Raw genomic sequence first — 20,393 nt, 5'->3', positions numbered from 1 at the left:
CCACATCCTCTGTACCCCCCTCCCGGTGCATATACCATAGGCTGCTGTTGGGCTAACCTCTGTTTGATCTGCTCATCTTCTTATCGTTCAAGGTTCTGGTTCAGGGAATGTGGTCTTCTGGGTAGAGTAATACTTACTAGTCAGAATAGCTTTCCTGTCCTGGGGAAAGTCAGCCAGATTAACTATGTAGCCCCCAAGGAGTCCTGTGGGATCCCCCCCTCCTTGTGAGACCCAGTAGCAGCCTCCTGCCATCCTCCTCAGAGGCCCCAAAGTAGCAGAGGTCACTGAGTGCAACAGTCTGGGCCCAACCTTGGGCAAAGATTGGGAAGACTCAGCTAGGCAGTGTTCCCAAGGACAACTGCATCCTCTCTGTCCTCCATTGTTGCCTTATAGCTATCCTCCTTCATGATTCTTGCTTGCTTCATCTGCTCACACTGGGAACGTAGATTTCATGGTCAGCACAAATATTTGTAGCATCTTACAGAGACTGAGTGATTAGCACTATGACAGATTTTATTAGCTCATGAAGTCTGTAAGGAAAGATACCTCCAGACCCATATACTGGGAACAAGTGTGAAGAGTGATAATGAGATGTAACAAGCTCTAGTAGTAGAGGAGACACAGGACACAGAGGGGAATACCTCTGACTTTGTCCCTAGAGGCCACAAGGATAGGATGCCCTGAAAAAAAAAAACAAACCCTGTAGTTTGCTATTTTGAGTGGAAATGAATGAGTGTGTTGGGGTGGGGCAGTCTGTGAACAAGCAGGGGCAGGGCTAAATTCCCTTTAAGTGCAGTCTGGAAGAGGACAGATAGGTCAGCTGGTAAAGTGAGCAAGGTTTGTTACTGGTGGAAACTCAGCTTGTGCCAAGGGCCAGAGGTGGGATGCTGTCTGGAAAGCTTCCTGTACAGTAGTGGTGCATAGGTGTGGCAGGAGGTGAGATATTCCATGGAGTCTCTAGACCTACCTTGCCTGACCCACACTTGGAAAGCTCTGCTTGCACCTACATCTTTGTGTCATACAGTCTGCTTCCTCCAGGATCAAATGGTCTCCCATCTTTTCTCTCTTTATGCTTCCATCATTGTTCAAACTCCACTGATGTATTCCTGCCTCTGATGTGATAGCTTCTCACTGTTGGTGATCCAATCAAAGCACAGCTGAAAGTTTATGACAAATTAAAATTGGAACCAAATTATTGCATGGCCTTAGTGAGGCCAGATGCCAAGCATTTTGCCAGACTCCTGGCTACAGTTGTCCTCACATGGGATCTTGGAGGAGGCATCTGGAGGAAAAAGATAGGAATTTGGTGGCCTTGAACCTATAAGTGTATGATTGAGTGCACATCTTCTTCTTAGAGTTGGGCGAGGCAACTTACCCAGGCCTCTGGAGCACATAGGGGAAAGGTAGGAGTGGCCCCATAACTACTTAGTGGCCGTCTTGCCGCTACAGCAGCCTGTGTTTTCCTGTTCAGGCAGTCTGTGTTGTTTTTTTTTGTTGTTGATACTTCCAATGCACATCTATAATGGGTTGTCTCTATCTCCCTCCCACTCCACCCTTCTTTGTATGTATTTACTCCTGGGAATTGAACCCAGTGTCATGTCCATAACTGGAAAACTCTCTACCACTGGGCTTCATCCCCAGGGTGTACTGGATGTTTTGGTTTTTCAGTTATGTTATGTAAACATGTTTTTGTTTCAATCCCAGGTGTAGGATATGGGGGTTGCTCCACATTGTCCACAGCAGCAGACTGTTTGCCTTATGAGGCTTGAAGAGGGGTGTGGTTTTTTCAGCTGCAATTAATTCTGAAGACTCTGGAGAAGGAATAAATATGAGAGCCCAGAGCGGGGGGTGGTGGTGGCGGTGGGGGATGGGGAGAGAGGGGGGGCTTTGAGGGCTTCGAGGAGGCTGATGGAGAAAGAAGGCTGCTGGTACTTCCCCCTGCTGCTCCTAGTTGCTGTTGTTGCCCTTTGAGAAGAAGTTGGAGATATCCTAAAGTGAGGATTGAAGTTGCCCCAAGGAACCCAATGACCTTAACCAGCTAGAACTAAGTGTAAAGAAGTATTCTCTTCCTTCTAACCTTCTTTTTCTCGTACCTAGGATCAGGAGGTTGGAAGGGAAGTCGAGGCATAGCCCCCCCAATAGAGTTAAAAATAGTGGGTACACCAGTCTAAATTTATTTTATTTTATTTTGGTGTTTTGAGACAGGGTTTCTCTGTCTAGCCTTTGCTGTTCTGGACTAACTTTGTAGACCAGGCTGACCTCGAACTCACAGTGATCCTCCTCTGCCTTCTAAGTGCTGGATTAAAGGCATGTGCCACCATGCCTGGCTAGTCTCAGTTTTTTAAAGATGTTGTCTCACTGTACTTTAGACTTCATTCAAACTCACAATCCATTTTACCAATCACTTTGATGTTCTCCCTCACCCTCAGACTCTGAAATAAAGAAGCCAGCCAAGCTTTGACTAAATATCTGAAAGCATGAGACAAAAGAATCTTTCTTTTTGTTGAGGCGTTATGTCATGGTGGTCAAAGCGAGTATAGCATCTGTGGTCTCTTCCCCATGTTAAGTGAGTGAGGCTTTGTGAAGAGGTGAGATTTGATGTGCATTAAAGAGCAGAGGGACAGTGAGATGCCCCACCCTGCCTCTGTTCCATCTCCCTGGAGCTGTAGCCATGGCTGTAAGGTGACATGTAGGAAGAGGTACCAAGATGAGTACATGTTCTGCTATGCTAGTACAGTGTCATGAAACGGTCACTGAACATATAGGCTGCCCTTCAAGCCAGTGCTATTCTACTTTGTAAAGATAAGTGGGCATTTCCCATCCTGGGAGAGTGTAGTTAGACTTTTAGTTTCTTAAAATACACAGAAATATTATAATGTTCTGTATTTTAAAAAAAGATTTGTTTAGTTATTATTATGTGTACAAGTGTTCTGCCTGCATGTACACCTGTGTGCCAGAAGAGGGCATTAGATTACACTATAGATGGTTGGGAACCACTATGTGGTTCCTGGAATGTGAACTCAGGGCCATTTGAAGATGAGGCTGGTGCTCTTAACCACTGAGCTATCTCTCCAGCCCAATGTTCTGTATTTTAATCCCAGGTGTGGCATGTGGAGGGCTGCTTCAGATTGTCCACAGCACCTGACTATGATATGCCTTGTGCTTTAGCAGAGGTGTGATTTTGCCAGTTGCAGATAGTTTCTGTAATTTTGTGGTGTTTATAATTCAGGGGACTTTGAAAGCTTGTTTGCAGGAGAGCAACTACTTATATACCCTTGACCAAAGATTGGTCCTCCTTTCTTTGTGGAAGATCATTCTCCCTCGTGAGCATGCAGCTACATGCACATGGAACAGTGAGGAAGGAAGGGGACATCAGCCTAGCCAGCTGGATCGTTGTAATCAACCGTGGTGATCAAAGGGGTGACAGAATTCGTAGTCAGATTGCCTTCATCCTGAGCGACGTAAGCCATGCCCTCAAAGACATGCATGGTATGTACTCACTGATAAGTAGATATTAGGTACAAAGTACAGGACAACCACACTACAGTCTACAGACACAAAGTAGCTAAGTTACAAGGAAGACTGATGGAGGATGCTTGAATCTCACTCAGAAATGGAAATAAAATAGTCACTGGAGGTGGATGGAAGGAGGAAACTGGGTAGGAGAGGGATGGGGAGCGGAGGAAGGGTGGAGAGTAAGAGTAAGGAGATGGGGATGAGGCTTGGGGGTTGGGAGAGGGCTAGCTGAGAGAACAGAAATCAGAGGTGGGGGGTGTGTGACTCTGGGATTTTCCAGAGACCTGGGATAGTGGAGGCCCAGGAAATGTATAGGGGTCACTGTAGCTGAGACTCCTAGCAGTGGGGGATATGGAGCCTGAAGTAGCTACCTCCTGTAACCTGGCAGGACTTCCAGGGGAGGGATAAGAACACCACCACATGCACAAAACCTTTGACCAAAAATTTGTCTTGTCAACAAGACATTCAGAGACAAAGATGCAGCAAAGATTGAGGGAATGGCCAATCAAAGACTGACTGGACCTACTTGAGACCCATCCCATGGGAACAAACCAATCCCTAACACTATCTATGTTACTCTGCTATGGTTACAGATGGAATCCAAGCACATGGCCCCAGTCACAATTTAGAGAGGTCTTCTGGGGCTTGAGAGACAGCTTGGTTGTTAAGAGCACTGACTGCTCTCCCATAGGATCCAGCACCCACATGGAAGCTCCCAACTATTCATGACTCCAGCCCTAGGGGATCTAGCACCCTCTTCTGGCCTCTCTGGGTGCCAGGCATGCCCATGGGCCACATACATGTATGAAGCAAAACATCAACATAATCAAAACAAATAAATACTTTTTAAACTAAAAAGAAATATCTTTCCACATCACTTAATATAACTGATGCCCACAGTCAGGCACAAGTGGCCTCTCTTCCAGATGATTCTCACTAAATTTTGTCAAATTGATAATTAACACCACTGCCAAAGGCAGCCATGGTAAAGGATCCAAGACCGAGTCATGTAGGTTTTGATTTCTTTAAGTGTACTCTTATGGCTTATTTTCTCAGGAATTTTTCAACCCCAGTGCCTCATCATAGTTGATGATTTGTATATGCTCTTAAGGGCTCAGAGCTCTGTTCCTGAAGCACCATCTTTTTGTGGCCTATTGGCTGGCTCACACCCAACTTGTGTGGCTCTCCAAAGAAGAGGCATGGGCCCAGCATGTCATCTAATCAATGCTGATGCCACTGAACATGGGGGTCTTCGCTTTGGGTTGTGTAGTATTTGTCACACAGGCTCCACTGGAGGGGTAATGCCATTTTTAAATAATATTTTTATTAATTCTTTAAGACTCTCATGCATATTCAATGTATTTTAATCATATTTACCAACCACTTTCCTCAGTGACTTCTTCCAATCCAACTCCTATTCCTTACCCCCTCTTATCTTCATTAAAATAAGATAACTGACCAAATCCATTTGTGCTAAGAATGTCCCATTTGTGGCTGAGCACACCTTAGATGCTTCTTTTCTACACCTTGACCAGTTGTGAGTTTTGCGTTAACTACCACCCACTGCACAGAGAAACTTCTAGGATGAGGTCTGAGTATTGCACCACCTCTAGGTAGAGACATAGGAATTTAGAGGGCAGTTTGGTACTATGTCCACTTAGCAAAGCAACAGTAGGTTTATTCCTGGAGCCTATAAGTTCACCAGCAATAGTTCTTGGCCAGATTTACTGTACCAAGCATGGGTTTCCTCCTATGGAGCAGACCTTAAATTCAATCAGAAAGTAGTATGTTACCCAGTGACATTCATGCCACAGCTGTGCCCATAGGCCTATCTTGCCACATTGGATATAATTGCAGTTTACAGGAGTCATATCTGGTAAGACTGGTTAGGAAAGCTAATCAGTAGGGTAGACACTTCCTGGTCAATTCCAATGTGATTTCTCTATGACAAAAGCATGTGGTGTCTTCAGCAATATGGTCTTACTATCATGTTCTTGAGGAAAACCAAGAACAGTAGCAATAGACTGTATGGTTTTGGAGGCCTCTAGGACACCCCTATCTAACGTCTATAAGCACTAAAACTGACTAAAGCACTGAGCTCTTCTATTGGCACCCTGTGGCTTCTGGGCAAAGTATTATCCCCTGTGTAGAGTAATTATAATTCATGTATAATAAATGTATGAGCCATAAAATGGTCATTTTCTATGTAGCTATTTCAAACTTCCTTAATATCAGTTATCTCTCCCTGCCTCCCTCTTCCTAACCAAACCGTCCTTCTCACTATTTCCCCTTTTCCCTTCATATCACCTGTTTTCCACACCCTCACCCTTAAAATATGTTTTTCTTCTCTTCACCAATAGCCCCTTTCCACCTTCCTGGATTCTACAGGCGCTCCAAGTAAAGGACTAAATGGTCATCACTAGGATCCACACACACGTGGGAATGTGAGAGGTTTGTCTTTCTGAGACTGGGTTATCTTTCTCAGTATAATTTTTCTAGTTCTATCTATTTACCTACAAATTTTTTTGTTCTTTACAATTGAATAAGATCCCACTGTGTATAGGGACAACATGTCCATCATCCATTCATCCATAGATGGATGTCTAGGCTATTTCTGTGTCTTAGCTGTTGTGAATAGAACAACTATGAACATGGATGCGCATTTTCCTCTGCAGTAGAAAATAGTCTTTCAAGGATATGTCCAGGAATGGGTTAGTAGGACCGTATGGTAGATCCATTTCCAGTTGTTGTTTTCAATTGCGATACCAATTTTGGCAGTGGCTGCACCAGTTCGTACTCTCCCCTACAGTGAACAAGGACACCCCCTTCTCTGCCTCTTCACCAGCGTTAGTTGAGTTTTGTTTCTTAATGTTAGCCATTCTGACTGGTGAAAGGTGAAATCTCAAAGGGGTTTTGATTTTCAAATTCCTGATGGCTAAGGATGGTGAATACCTTAAAAATATTTCTTAGCCATTTGTATTCTCTGATAACTCTCTGTTCAGTTCTACAGCCCACTTTAAAATTGTGTTGTTTTCTTTGTGTTTTGAGTATGTTCCAGATGTAATCCTCTGTCAGATGGCTATTCGACAAAGATATTTTCCCCTTCTATAGGCTGCTTCTGGAGGCATTTAATAGTTTTCTTCTTCAGTACAGAAGTTTTAAAATTTCCTCACTGCCACTTTTTTTTTTCCATTATTGACTCTGTTTTCTAGGTGGCTGGGGTCATAGTCAGAAAGGCCTTACCCTCTCCCTGTCTCCTTATCTAAAATATATTTAGTAGAGTGCTTTATAGGTTGTGTTTCAGCTAGTCCAATAATGGCTTTCTACAGAAAGTCCCAGAATTCAGTAGTTGTTCAGTCCACAAGCCTGGATGTCTCTCCTGGTCTTGAGTGTATGTTGGAACCTGAAGACGTAGGTCTAATGCCAGTGAAGGAATGGAGTTGCCATGGAGAGCAGAGCAAGCAGGCAAAGAGAGAGTGCTTCCTTCTTCCATGTAGAGGCTGTAGTGTTGCCAAGATTTAAGCTTCTGCCATCAACTTAAAAAAAACCCTGTTACCCATCACAGTGACTGCTGTTTTCATATTGCACTAGCAATGCTTAATTTTTTTTCTTTTTGTCTTACAAATAGTTAGATGGCTTTTAAGTAGTAAAATCCAGAAAACAACAAAGTAAGTGATGTCTGGGAATGTTTCTATACAAGAGGGTGGCGGTACTATTCTTCACTACAGTGGGATATAGTAGAGTCTCTGGCCTGAGGAGAAGAGCTGAGGGAACTCATGTGGTCTGGCCTTCATTTTCTGGGGTACCACTCTTGCTTTGGGGTAACCCATGGCTTGAATCTTGTCTCTATGTCTTTATTGAGCTCTACTGACTAATAGCAAAAATGGTACCCAGGTAGGGATCACAAAGCAGAGAGTCTTCCTGGTGTAGATATGGCATTCATGTTCCTAGAAGTAATCTTTTTTTGGGGCATGGGCATTTCATGTGCTAACTATGGCTGTACTGAACTTACTATGTAGATCAGGATGTCTTCCAACTTACAAATATTCTCCTCTTTCTGTCTCCTGAGTGCTGGGTTTAAAGGTGTGTGCCACCACACCAAGTGAGGAAGTTACTTTTTTCATATTTTTAGGTTTTTAGCATTTATTAGTGTACTTTTATTGACTTAGTTTTTAAAACCCCCCCTTTTTTTGGCTTGTATAAATGTGTTTTTTATGTTCATGCACATAGAGGTGTGAATATGTGTATGCTGGTAGTTGTGCAACTGTGTGTGTGTGTGTGTGTGTTTGTGTGTGTTGTATGTATGTAAGAGAAATTGGGGGTGGTTGTTCTACCTGTCTATCCCCCCGTTTTTTTCACTGTTTCCCACTGGCTTGGCACTCAGAAACTGAGATAGGTTATTGACCAGTGATCCCTGGCCAGTAGTCTCAGAGATTGGCCTAAGAAGCTCAGGCATCCTTTAATGTGTGTGTTACAAGGCAGAGTTCTACAAACAGATATATCCGCAGCTACTACTGTCTTTGCTTTTAATGCAGGACCCATGGCGAGAAGTGTACTTACTAACCTGGGACACACATAGCCTTTTCTGCATGGTTTATAGTGGTCTCAGACTCTTACCTGCTCTGATTCATCTCATGTTGTGTGACTGAACTGTGTTCCTCCATTTTTGACTCATAAGAAAGCATCCATCAGTGTAAGAGGTAAGCATCTTGAGTGAGGAAGAGGTTAATGTGAACTAAGTGTTACAGGAGCAAGGCTGTGACCTATTGCTCTTTTGGTCTTTAGGCCTGTGGCGAGCAGTACAAGGTGATGGGAAGAAAGTGCTCACATGACGGTTAGGGAGCCAAAACAAGAAGAGGAAGAGACAGGCTTCCCCATCTGTGTGAAGGAGGTGTCCCCAGTGACCTCAAGCACTACCTACTGGCCCCATTTTTTAAAGGTAGCACCTCCCAATTGCACCAGTTGGGCAGCAAGGCCTTTACCACCTGAGCCTTTGTGAGGTACTCCAGATGCAAAGAAAGATGGAGGTGAGGGCAGAAGGGTTTAATCAATGTCAGGATTGTCCCCCAGAGACGCTTGTCCGGCCAGAGAAGGCTGGATTTTGATGTTTCATGTTATTGTTCATCCCCAAGTAAGAAGTCCTTTGCATGCTCATGAACGTGTACCAGAGTTGAGACCCGAGTCATCTTTTACTTTTGCATGAAGGGGCTGTTTATTAAGGAGCTGATTCCAACAATGCTGTTTCCTCCTACTGTTCTTCTTTTGCCCTTGTCACTCAAGGCAGAGGATCGTGAGCATGCTGAGGAGACTACTGCTATTGTTCCCTCAATCATATGAATGGGGCTGCAGGGGATGGAAGAGATGCATGGGGGGCTCTGCTGTCACTGAGAACTTTGTCTGGCTTCAGTAGTGCTAGGTTCAGCTTGCTGCCTGAAGGTCATTCTGAGGGAAGAGAAAGACAGTGGTTACTGCTCTTAACCCGGGATGTTGACAGCAGGCTTGGTAAGTGCCAACCTATCCAGCCCTACGAGATCACATAGCAGTGCGTCAGGGATGGAGAGAGAGCATCTGCCTGGGAGCACCTAGAGAGTTTAGCCTAGGGGAGAAGGAATTTGAGGAGAGTCCTCTGGCAGGAGGGGAGTCAACCCAGACACAGCAGATGTAAGACGCTGACTCAGGGGGCACAAGATCCTGAGTGGAGCACATGCTGGCGCTGGCACCATGCTGGCTGTTTAGTAACTAAACTTTTACTGCTATCGCATGAGCTACTGGGGCTGTGCTTCTTGTCACTGCAGTGTAGCTCAGATGCCATCATCTGATCTGTCCCCCTGGTCAGGCTGGCTTGTGTTAACAGCCCCTCATAGCACCAGTATAAAAGAACGGGAGCATGAAAGCCACCCTGAACAGTTGCTGGTGTTCTCTCATTCAGACACCCTAGAAATGGATTTGGGCCTGGATGCAGGTAAGTATGGGGACAAAGACAGTTTAAGGTTTGAGTCATGAGAAGCTGATGTTTCCTGGGTCACGTTCACACTGCTTGTACAGGCAGATCAGGAATATGTGCAAGGTCCTGGATTGGGAACAAAGGAAAGCAAGCAAGCAAGCAAACAAAGAAAAAACAAACAAGGAAGAGTTGTATTTAATTTTCTTACCGATCTCAGCAGTTGGACAGGGGCATCCTTTATAGGAAATGAAGATACCACTGGTGGCATATTCATGTCTGCATACAGGCCTGAAAAAAGGAAGGACCATCTTGTGACAGGAGTTTAGGGAAAGGATAACCTGAGTGGCTTGTTTGACCACAGTCACAAGTGGGACCTCTGACCTGTAAGTGGCCCCAGGGGGAGTCACTGCCTCACCTAATCAACACGGGGACATGGATACTGTACACCCCAGCCTATAGGATGGGGCCAAGCTACGGTGTATGAGAAAAGAGTCTCCAAAGCAGGTGGGGACCTGGTGGTGTCCTAACATTGAGGACAGTGATGCAGTACCTCACTCCAGGACCTGGCTGGAGCGGCACAACCATCTGATGGTCAGTCCACTATTTGGAACTATAATAGAACTAACGAGGAATGTGCACGCCTGGTGTGTGGCGCCATCGTCATTGTTGTCCAATGAAGTAATGGCATACTCTTAAGTGTCCTAACCCTAATGTCTGTGGGGGTGGGTGACCCAGGTCCACTGCTCATCTGTGTATTCTGACAGTCCTGCATCAAGCCACCTGTAGACAAGACTTCCTGGGCGCTGCAGAGGAGGCCATTTGATGTGCTCCCCCTTTCTATCACCACATGCTTCACTTCTGGGAAGAGAAGGTGAGGTCTAACCCGCAGAAACAGGGTGGCCTTGTGCTCAGTGCTCAGTGACCTCCATGTGTTCTTCCCCTTGGGCCTCTCCTGGGTGCTGAGTGTGCCAGCATCGGAGTTATTAATTCCACATACCTTTTAAATTAGCCCAGCTCTTCTTCACGACTTCGGACATAATGCCTTCCACCTCTTCCTTCTGCAAAACACAGGAGGACATTTTCAGTAGAGCCGTGCAGTCCTCAGCTTGGCCTGAAGGCCCAGGAGCATCAGCTCAGCTTGCTGGTTCCTGTGGGATTTCTCTAGTTGACAGGTCTGTCACACGTCAAGGGCAAATGTGGAAGTGGATCTCCATGCATCGATGGGGCTCTTGTTTTTGGGCCCCAGTTGGGTTTTGTAGCCCTTGTGGCTCTTTGAGCAGAGTGGTATTGGCCTGGTCAGTGCTGCTCTGCTCCAGAGACAGCTTTGGGACTTGAGGAGAATCTTGGTGTCCACAGGAAAAAGAACTGGCAGGAGCTGGTCACTGCTGCACGCTCTGACATGGGTTCGAGGATATCTAGGTCTCGGCCTCTCCCTGTCTTAAAGCTCCCTTCTCTCCCATGTGACCCTCTTGTGAGGCATGCACTGTTGCTTCTGCACCTCTGCTTCCTTCTCAATGCTCACCCTCCTTGTGGGAAGTTATGCTAGTGCAGCACTGGCATGGGGTTCCACTGTAGCAGTACCCTCGTGTCTGCACAGAGCGGATACTCTTTAAACTCTCCCCCTTAACGGCCCGGGGACAAGTGTTTGGATAAATGACTGTGTCCCCTGTCATATGAGTAGCTATATGATGGCAATCCTACTCGCTCCTTTTCACCGAGTCACAATTCTGGAACATCCTGTCACTGCCTTGCTAAAGAGAGATGGAGGGATTACTGGCATTGGAGCGACCCCAGAGTCTGCCACTTGGCTGACTCCTCATATCTGGGGCTGCTAAAAGGGCAGAATTCCTAATCCTGTGCCTGGGCACCCACTATGGGTCTCTCTCTTGCATGTGGCACCTGCCCTTCAGGATCTTCCCCCCTGTTTTATGCGTTTGTATGTATGCTCCTTGTAGCCCCGCCCCCACGGATGTCAGTTGGGTATGGGCCACTGTGGTTTAAGAGCTCTCCAGAGAGCCAGTTAGGCACCTGCAGCTCTGTTACAAAGGAGGTAGGTGTGTGCTGTAGTCTCCATTGCCCTCTCTTTCCCCGAGTCCTGAATCACTGAGTGTCTGGCCTTGACATGGTTTCCCACCTATCATGGGTCAGCATAGAAGGGCACATCAACTTACAGCTTCAGGGGGCTTCACGCTGTGCTCTGACCTGCCAGCAACAAAATACGGAGATATGTTAGGTTCATGAGAAGGGAGCTGCTTACGTTTAGAGCTCAAGTCTTATCTCAATTGATTTTGAGAGCATCAGCTGTAGACTGGGCTCTGCTAAGGAGAGTAGACATGTGAATGAGGTCATGTAAGCCTAGATTCCCAATTCCTGTAAGGACTCAGATATTTGCCCAGACCCAGAACCCATCAGCCGGTGTGTCTGTTGTAGTACCTTGTGAGCTTGATGTTTGGTTCCAGTTTGGAATCTGAAATCTTGCTGCTATGAGAGATATATAATTGCTGAAATGACAAGAGTGAGCATGAGTGAAACATGGGGCCAAGGCCTTTCCCACTGCTGTGGGGGAAACCGAGGCACAAGGGGCCTCAGGCTTTTGGCACCAGCTCATCCCATGCACCTGAGTCCTTGGACTTCTTCTACGTTAGTCAGCCTTCATTTCTCAGCACTCACCGTTTTCCCAGTGGCAAAGTGCTCACCATCCTTTGTGATGTTAACTTTGTACTGGACTTTGAGGAGATTGTCTTTCTGTGAGGCCAAGCCTACATAGGTGATCTTTGTACTCAGGTCACTCATCTGTTTAAAGGAGACTCCAGTTAGTGTGGGGTAGAGGATGGGAGGCGCCCTGTCATGACCCAGGCATGCATCCTTCTGTCTTTGCTGAGACACTGCGTTGGGTCCTGTGGGCTTGGCCACCCAGCTGGGTCCGGTGCAGCTGAGAAAAAGAAATGCCAGGCCCATTCCCACCCCTTGCCTCTGTTTGCTTCCGTGTATGGAGGTTGGGGCAGAGAACTTGTGTAACATTGCTTTCTACCAAGCCTATCAAAGCAGAGTGTTTCTCTGTCCTTGCGTCCTGCAAGCCCACGTGTGCACTCTGTGGTACAGATGCTTGTGTGCTGTTTCACCTGATCATGGGACCTAGTGAGGTGGACGACACACGCTTAATATTTATGGGCTTATGAGCCAATAACTCCCTCTCCCCTCTGTCCCCAGAGCCTGCCCCTGTGGCCTTGATCTTATTTATGTCTGCAAGAATTTTTAGATCTCATTCGCTCCATCACCTTCTTCCTGAGAAGTGACAACATTCTGAGCTGATGTCTAGAGTGTTGGGGACCAGGGACTGATGGAGGACACTCACCTGGACAGAGCTGTTCTTGGCCACATGTTTCACAAGTGTCTTCAACATGGAGGAGGAAATAGTTAGAGCAATGCTGGCATTTTTGGGAGCTTGAGGCAGCCGACCTGCAGGTACAGGCACTGAATTTTTGCTGAAATTGGCTTCAGCCTAAGGAAGGGAGGTAGAGAAACGTCTGTGTGAGTTCCTGAGACTGTCACCAGCGTGTAGGCCTTGTGGCCTTGCTGTGGGTGCAGGGCGAAGAGGCGTTAGCTTCAGTGGCAGTGCAGCAGCCTCAGGGCAGTCAGACTTTCCTAGGGGGCCACTAACCTTCCCATGAAAGTGCAGGACCTTTCATGATAGATTTCATGGAAGCGTGTGTGCCTGTGCGTCATGGTGCATTGTGTGTGCCCCTGTGTGTCTGTGTGTGCGCGTGTGCTTGTGTGTTTAAAGTCACATCCTCTCCTTGTGACTGTTGTGTAGACCCAAAGGGCCTTCTCCTTTGTGTTTTCTTTGTTCTTCCCTCCCCCTTCCATCCTTCCTATGTTTCATGAACCATCATATGGAGGAAAAAGTCTTAGATATTCTGGCTTTTCTTGGGCATTTTCTCGTTCTTTCTCCCTTTGTCCCTTCGTCCTTCCCTAGTTTTATTCACTCCTTCCCTCTCTTCTTCTCCTGCCCTCTTCTTCTCTGTTTCCCTCTCTCAGTTTCACTCTTTATCCTTGTTTGAATTCTGCCCTCATATTTCTGAAGTATAACCTCTTTTTGGAAGGGATGTTAGAACATCCAGACAGGAGCACAGAGAAGAGAGACTTATGCCTCACATCGCCGGTGTTTTCACGTTTTGTGCATCCCTCCATTAGATTTCAGCATGCCTTTAGTGTGCTTCATACTCTCTTCAAAGCATGGCTCTGTCTCCACCTGTAAAATGTGTAGGGGGATCTGACCCTCAGCTTAGCTATGTCCTTCATGTGTGTGCGGGTTGTTTGATGAACTTCATCCCGTACTATGCATTTATTTGCGTTCCAGCACTTGAGTGGAGCTCTTGTGATGAATCTCCGGAAGAGAAGCTGAGTCATCCATGTCTCCTTCTTCATCACTTGTCACAGCCTGGTGTTGCCTTCCTGGTTGGTGGGTGAGCGTTTGGAAGGAGCTGGCACGTTTTGTTTTGTTGTGTATAATCGATGAGATGGAGATGTGAACTGGCCCGTGTTATGGCTGTCTCTGTTGGAGTGCCTCACAGGCCATGATCTTGTGCATTGAAGGGCAGAGAACACTAGGCTGGCCATGTCCTGAATGGGCACTAGGAGCCTGACCTCGGGAAGTAGTTGATGGGTCTGAAAAGAGCTGATCTTTTCACCGTCCTGACCATCTGATCTCTTTTGTGGGCTCAGATATGCTTTCAGCCTTCATCCTGTTGCCATCACAATGACAGTGAATACTTACACAGTAGAGGATGGTGAGTCCTTTGGGATTGATCATGGAACTTTGAACTTGGTACTTGAATAAGCCAGTAGCTGTGGAAGAGAGGAGAGGAGGAGGAGGAATGGGGAGAGCCCAGGTAGCCACTGATGGCTGCCGTGCCCCAAACTCTGCAGCCCTGCTCTCCCCCCAGACATCTGTATGGACAGCTACTTCCGTGTGCCTGCCAGACACAATGTGCAGCTCTCAGTGGCTTCCACATCTCAAAGAGTGCTGCCTGCTTGGGGTTAACCAGCGAGTATTTAGTTATTGTGAGGTGGAGAAGGAAAGACGGGCCAGCTGGACCCAGTATTTAGTCTAGGCTGGGACCCAGTTTCTTACTCCACCTCTGTACGTGGTTCTACCCAACATGGCCTACCAGCTGTGACTGTTGTCATGTATTAGGGATGTTGTGAGAGTTCATGATCTCAGGCCCCAGAGATGAGAGCTGGGGACTGCTCTTGATCCAGACTCCATGCAGTGTGGCTTTTCAGAGCTGTTTGGCCAGGGAAGGTCCATGCAGACCCCTGAGAGGCACTGTGTCCTATTTTCTTCCATGTGGTAGAAGCCAAGTAAGCTGAGGGAAAGGTCAGGTGGTCCGTTCTCTTCCCTACATGTGCTGAGGGGGTTGTGTGGGTCCTTGTCGTTTTTTCGTATGGCATCCCAAGGGCCGTCGTCTGTGGTGTGTCACCCCATGAATTCCCCCAAGGTGCTGGGACCATCTCTGTCTCCTGACAAGGGAACTCCAAGGAAGTACTCACTGTTCTTGCAGTCATTGAAGTCACCGAGGTCGATGGCACAGGAGTTGGATTTCTCCAGCTGTGAAGTCACACAGGGTACCTCAGCTGAGGGAGCATCAGCATCTGTCCTGCCACACCCCTCTCCCTGTTCTCCCCGTGAATTCTCCCTCTCTTGTGCCATCTCCCTGGCGTCTTTTTGGCAGAATCCTTCCTCTGTTTCCACATGTCTTGTGTTATAGTATCGCTCCAGACAGTATGGCCCAGAGGAGCCGATTGTCCATGGCGGCCTGATGGCCCTGGCCTCGTTCCTAAATCTCTCCTAGCATTAGGCCCTTTCCAGGATGCTAGCTTCTCTGTCTGTCCCCTTGTTTCTCCAGTGATTGAAGTCTCTGAGAGATCCCACCTGTTCCTTGGACTTACATTCTCATTCATCTCTGCTGTCAGCAGTACAGGGATTAGGTCATTCAAGGGCAGACTCACGGGCAGTGACACAGTGTCTGTGACTCTGAAAGACATACATGCCATGGTTAAATAAGTTGTCTTCATGATTCCAGACTTGTCCGTGTCTTAAACAAATCATCTCACTGATGAAGGAGTCATGATGAGGCCTGGCTTCTCAAGGTGTGAGTGACCTGAGCTCTTGGCTTGGTCTTTATTCTTCCAGGAAGATACAGAGACACCTGACCAAAGCACAGGACACCTGGCCCAGAGGTCCCCTGGATGGCTTCATCCTTGAGATCCCAGAGCACATGTGTTCACAGAGCTGCCTGTTGTCTTGGTGTAGTTGTGGATCTGACTTCACAACATTCTGAGCTCTACTTGCGGAAATTATACTGAATGCTCCCCAGGGTGCAGCAGAGGGAAGGGAGGAAATGAACGCTGAATATGCACCGATGGAAGGCATGTCCAGGTTTCTCTGGGCGACCGAGGTTTGAAGGGCCCAGCTGTTCTGCTTGGTCCAGGGCGAGAAGTAGGTCACTGGCCCACAGGCCTGTCAGAGAGATTTTCTGTGTGGCCTCCTGGCTCTTTTTCCTGTTTTGACTCATGTCAGTGTGGTGTTCAGGGAAGCTATAGGATGAGCCATCAAAATAGAGTGAGGTGAAAAAAAAAATAGAGCGAGGTGCAAGGAAGTAATGTAGGTGTGAGAAGACTGTTATTGCCGGAAGAGGATGTTGTCGGCTCCCTCTGCATTTTCTGATTGTCTAGGGCCCTGCGGTGGAGCAGGTCACCTCTGGGACAGCAACAGGGACCTTCTGATACACCTTTGAGTTGACTGAATTGTGAGGAAAAAGGTTTACTTACGTCTTTAGTAACTTAATGTCCATTGTGTTGACCTGGATGTGGGTGTCTTGGACATCAAGGGTGACACATTGGGTGTTGTTGGAGGAAGTAGCAATTCTCATTGTCACTTCCACCTGGGATTGGAATTGTAGTGTCTGGATGACAGTCCCAGCCAGTCTGTGGAGAGGAAGGGGGGAGGGGAATGAAGTGCTGCTGACACCTGGAGTCCAGCGGAGATAAGGCATTTGGGACTGAGCCTCATGCTTTGGTCAAGGGTCATCCTCTAGAGGGAAGGCGAGCCTCCTAGTCCACATGCTCTTAGGGCCTCAGTCCCATGCCCCAGACTGAAGAGCCTGATCACTTTTGTCAGCCAGTCAATATTTGACAAACAAACATCTCATCCAGCCTTGAGGATGTCACCCGTTGCTGGTGGCACAACTACCAGCCATAAGTTTACCTGTGAGTCTACCACTTGGGCCTTTTCAGTTGTATGGAAATGCACGAGAGAAGTCTTCCAGGAGCAAGCCTGGGCTTGTTGTTGTTGCTTTTTGTTTGCTTGTTTTTAACAGGGTTTCTTGGTGTATCCTTGGTGTCCATGCTGCCCTTGAGATCACAGGGATCTGCGTGCCTCTGCCTCCCAAGTGCTGGAATTAAAGGTGTGTGCCAGCACTGCCCAGGGGAACCCTGAGCTTCCTAACATAGAAATGGTTACATGTACGTATGTATGTATATATGTATGTATGCATGCATGCATGCATATATGTATGTATTTTGTTTTCTCTTGCGTCAGTGTTTTCTTCTCTAAGCCTGGCTGCCTGGGAAGCTAATTAATTTTCTCCTGCCTGTTTTTGTGTCCTTATCATTTGACCATTGCATAGGGGACATGTATCTTAGTCCTGGGTGACGTGGGTAATCGTGGAAGCACACTCACCCATCTGCACCTATGGTGGCAGTAAGCGTAGAGTGGACTTGGATCTCATCGTCTTCCATGGCTATGTCCGTGCTCTCCTCTGTTACTTTGTCAACCTTTAAGCTGTAGAGTGACAACACAGATTCCGCTGTGTCTCATGGAGACACCCTGTCCCTCATGAGCAATACCTGTGAGGCATGGAGCTCACCACCAGCTGAACCCTGCTAGTCCTATGGCCCCTGGAGTTCCCTTCTCCACCCAGTGGTTTAAGCTCAAGAAATGCTGGTTGTGTTTTCCAGAGAGAGTTCCAGTGGGGGTAAGTATGCTGCACTCTGGGTGGGAGGGGGCTCTCAGTGGTCTAGCTGTCGGTTGAGTGTGAGAGGTCCCACTCTCACCTTGTTTGTCCCCAAACCCAGAAAGTTGTCAAGAAAGCACTTACTTGATCAAAAGGTCTTTGGTTTTGGTCTGGAGCACATCCGAAAGGGGGTCTGTGATCTGTTCTGGGACGACATTCTTCACTTCCTCCAGGACGGAGTCTCTTATACTGTTTACATGTTCAACCTCTTCATCCAGGGATGCCTTGACTTTGGAGAGGACCTTTTTGTTCAGGAGTCCATCTCCTGTGTCCTTGCCTCCACCGGACTTTGTTAAGCTGCCCAGGGGACCCCCTAGGAGCATGTCGGTGAGACCTCCAATGGCCTTGGGGCCCGATGAGGACTTTGAGGAGTCCTCATTATCTCCTTTGCCGAGAGGACCAGGAAGGTCAAGGGCGCCTCCCCCTTGCAGGAGGGAATTGGCATTTAAGAGTGAGAGAAGGTCAGCCTCGTTCACCGTGGTTAACACTTTCCCCAGCAGGCCTCCCATGTTCACTTCGTCACACTTCACAATGTCCTCGATCTGTGGGGGCAGAGAGCCCATGAGATCTGAAAAAGATCAGGAGGCAGTTCTGGTGTCAGTTGAGCCCTAGCGCCCTTCCTTTCTGGAAGATCACATCTTGGAATACGGGCACATAGGGATTCTGCATTCTGCCTTTCACGTTTGAGTCCTGTCTCTGCTTTAGTTAAGAGTAGCCCGTGTCAGGGAAATCCACCCTCCCTGTTGTCAACAGCTCCTAATAGCTTACACTGATGCTAACTTGTGATGAGACTGTGTGGGTCAAAAATACTTAGGCATGGAGTAGGAGTGGAGCCTCATTTATGTTTGTCATTTTGCTCTTGTCATTTATTCTTCTTTTATAAAAATCATGTATTGTGTAGTGTGTGTGTATGTATGTATGTATGTATGTATGTATGTATATATCTCTGCTCACTGGCCGAGATGCACTTGTACTCAATTTGTGGTGCTGGACTGGCCCATTAGCTGTCAGGCCATCATTAGATCATTCATTATCTAATTAATTAGTAATTTGTCCTGGTGCCTCGTCCTCAATATCAGCTCTGGTCTTCAGATTCTCCATGGCTTCCCTGCTGTGTGTTCTCTGTGTTTGTTGGAGATTAACAACTGGATATGGTGTGTGACTTCTAGATGAAGCGTTTGGTTGAGGATATCTACTCTAATGTGAAAGGCCTGCAGAAGTAAGAAGGCAGTGAAGACACGAGCAGAATTAGTCTCTAGTTTCTAGTCCATTGTGCCCGAATTTCCTCTTCTCTGTGACTCATTTTCACCTCGTTAGTCTGGGAAGATTCGTGTGACTTGAATGTGCTCTGTTGGAGAAGGAATACCTCTGTGCCTTTGCATTTGACTGAGGCTTAGGAACGGATGGCCAGGCAGGGGTTTATCATGTGTGTCCCTCCATGCTGTATAAGTAGGAATGGGGGCATGAAGTTCCAGGGTACATAGAGAACAGGCTGATGGTCAGCCATGGCCTGAGTGTTGTAAGTCCCTGGCACGCCATTCCCGAGTGCTTGTCTTGCTGGCTCTGGTAGGAACTGCACAGAGCAATGTCAGTGCAGTGTCGACTGTGGTCAGCCTTGCTGCCTGTAGAGCTGGAGGTCACTGGACCAAGGGACATTGCTGGCTCAGCAGAGTTACAGTTGAAGGGTGTCCCTGGAAGCATCTTTTACAGGCTAGGTGCCCAAGAGTTGTATGCCTCAACAATTGGACTCTGAGGGATGGTAGTGGCCACTGTGCTAGTTCAGTGGCTTGTGGCCTCCATCTTCATCTTGTCATGCTCTGATGCAGGCCTTGTTGGGTCGTTGCTGCAGGGTTTTTTTTGGGGGGGGGGTGTAAAATTGTTTCTTGTTGTTGTTTATCCCAAGAGGCCTCCCCATTTCCCTCTTCTCTCACAGATTCCTGTCTTTTGAAGATGTAACTATCCGGGTTCCTGTGCTCTTGGTCTTTGAGAATCCCATGGATTCTCATCTCATGAGCCAGTGTGTATCTCAGGGAGGGATGGGATGGGAGTTGTGAGAGAGCATGTGTGATCGAGGGTTTGCAGGCGGATTCTAAATTTGCTGCCTCCTGGGGCTGGAAAGCAGGCTGAGGGGTAACCAGCTGTGGGTGTGGAGGTGAACTTGGGGCCCAGCAAGGAGGAGCCCTGTAGTGGGACACAGTCTAAGGTGGTTAGAATCAGCCGGAAGTCAAATAGCGAGGCAGCCTTTGGGGTTGGACAGTTCCCTTGTCCAGAGTACCGTGGTCTGTGCAGTGCTAAGTGTGGGAACCTTCTGTGCAGCTTCACCATCTCCCAGAACAGTTGGATGCACTGGATTTAGCCCCCTGCTGAGCCAGGATTTCTAGGTATGATCCAAGCTCCCTGTTGTGTAAGGACACCAAGCAGATGCTACAGGGTCTTGCTTTTAAAACCACTTGCTCAGAAGGCTGACTGGACCCCCTCAGAGCTCAGAAATGAGCAGCCTATGGCAGGTGTGGCCCGGACTGAAGAAGGTGAGAGCTGAAATGAGTCTTACTTACATTCTTGGAGTTTGTCACTGGAGAGGAAGTAGCTGGCTGTAGGTGTGCACTTGCCACCTATGGGGGCAGCTGGGTGCCTTTTGGGAGGTGAGCCTTGAGGTTTGGAGTCATCTTTGAGGCCTGAGGCACTTGGCAGTTTAATAGGGAGTGTCTGCACAGTGGGCACAGCAGGAGGAAGAGTGCCTACTTCTGAGGGTGTTCCCACCAGGTCAGGTGTTCCTGCTTGGATGCTCAACATGATGGCCAAGGCCTGGAGAGCCCACATCTTTGTGGCTGAAACCTGCAGAAGAGAAATTAGTC

The 20,393-nt window shown here is 47.5% G+C and overlaps 2 protein-coding genes across 2 annotated transcripts in view; one reads left to right on the top strand and one right to left on the bottom strand.

Moving 5' to 3' along the window:
• Cdk5rap1 (CDK5 regulatory subunit associated protein 1) overlaps nt 1–8,862 on the top strand; it is a 107,470-nt gene extending 98,608 nt beyond the window's left edge. Inside the window, exon 15 of the transcript XR_007830492.1 lies at nt 8,302–8,862. The gene's annotated coding sequence lies outside the window, so the exon portion shown is untranslated. The remainder of the gene's footprint in view (nt 1–8,301) is intronic.
• A 178-nt stretch (nt 8,863–9,040) lies between these two features.
• Nucleotides 9,041–20,358, bottom strand: LOC127188343 (vomeromodulin-like). The gene is made up of 14 exons (XM_051144827.1): nt 20,094–20,358; nt 17,623–18,106; nt 17,205–17,306; nt 16,295–16,450; nt 15,413–15,497; nt 15,014–15,071; nt 14,238–14,308; nt 12,816–12,962; nt 12,131–12,253; nt 11,894–11,961; nt 11,632–11,662; nt 10,458–10,518; nt 9,669–9,748; nt 9,041–9,112 (listed from the first exon to the last, which is right to left on the bottom strand). The coding sequence occupies exons 1-14, from the start codon at nt 20,356–20,358 to the stop codon at nt 9,041–9,043; spliced, it is 1,803 nt and encodes a 600-aa protein (XP_051000784.1).
• Nucleotides 20,359–20,393: the final 35 nt, after the last annotated feature.

This window comes from Acomys russatus, chromosome 4 (genome assembly GCF_903995435.1).
Source record: "Acomys russatus chromosome 4, mAcoRus1.1, whole genome shotgun sequence".
NCBI classification, from domain to species: Eukaryota; Metazoa; Chordata; class Mammalia; order Rodentia; family Muridae; genus Acomys; species Acomys russatus.
Note: the sequence above shows the minus strand (reverse complement) of the source record. Positions and strands in the feature narration are given on the sequence as shown.

What these genes read in the sequence shown, in the direction of transcription:
- LOC127188343 (XM_051144827.1), bottom strand. Translation starts at nt 20,358, where the DNA reads ATGTGGGCTCTCCAGGCCTTGGCCATCATGTTGAGCATCCAAGCAGGA. An exon ending in ACTTTGCCACTGGGAAAACG is followed by an intron (nt 11,962 to 12,130) that starts GTGAGTGCTGAG and finishes TTGTCATTTCAG; the next exon opens with CAATTATATATCTCTCATAG. An exon ending in GCGTGAAGCCCCCTGAAGCT is followed by an intron (nt 10,519 to 11,631) that starts GTAAGTTGATGT and finishes TGTGTTTTGCAG; the next exon opens with AAGGAAGAGGTGGAAGGCAT.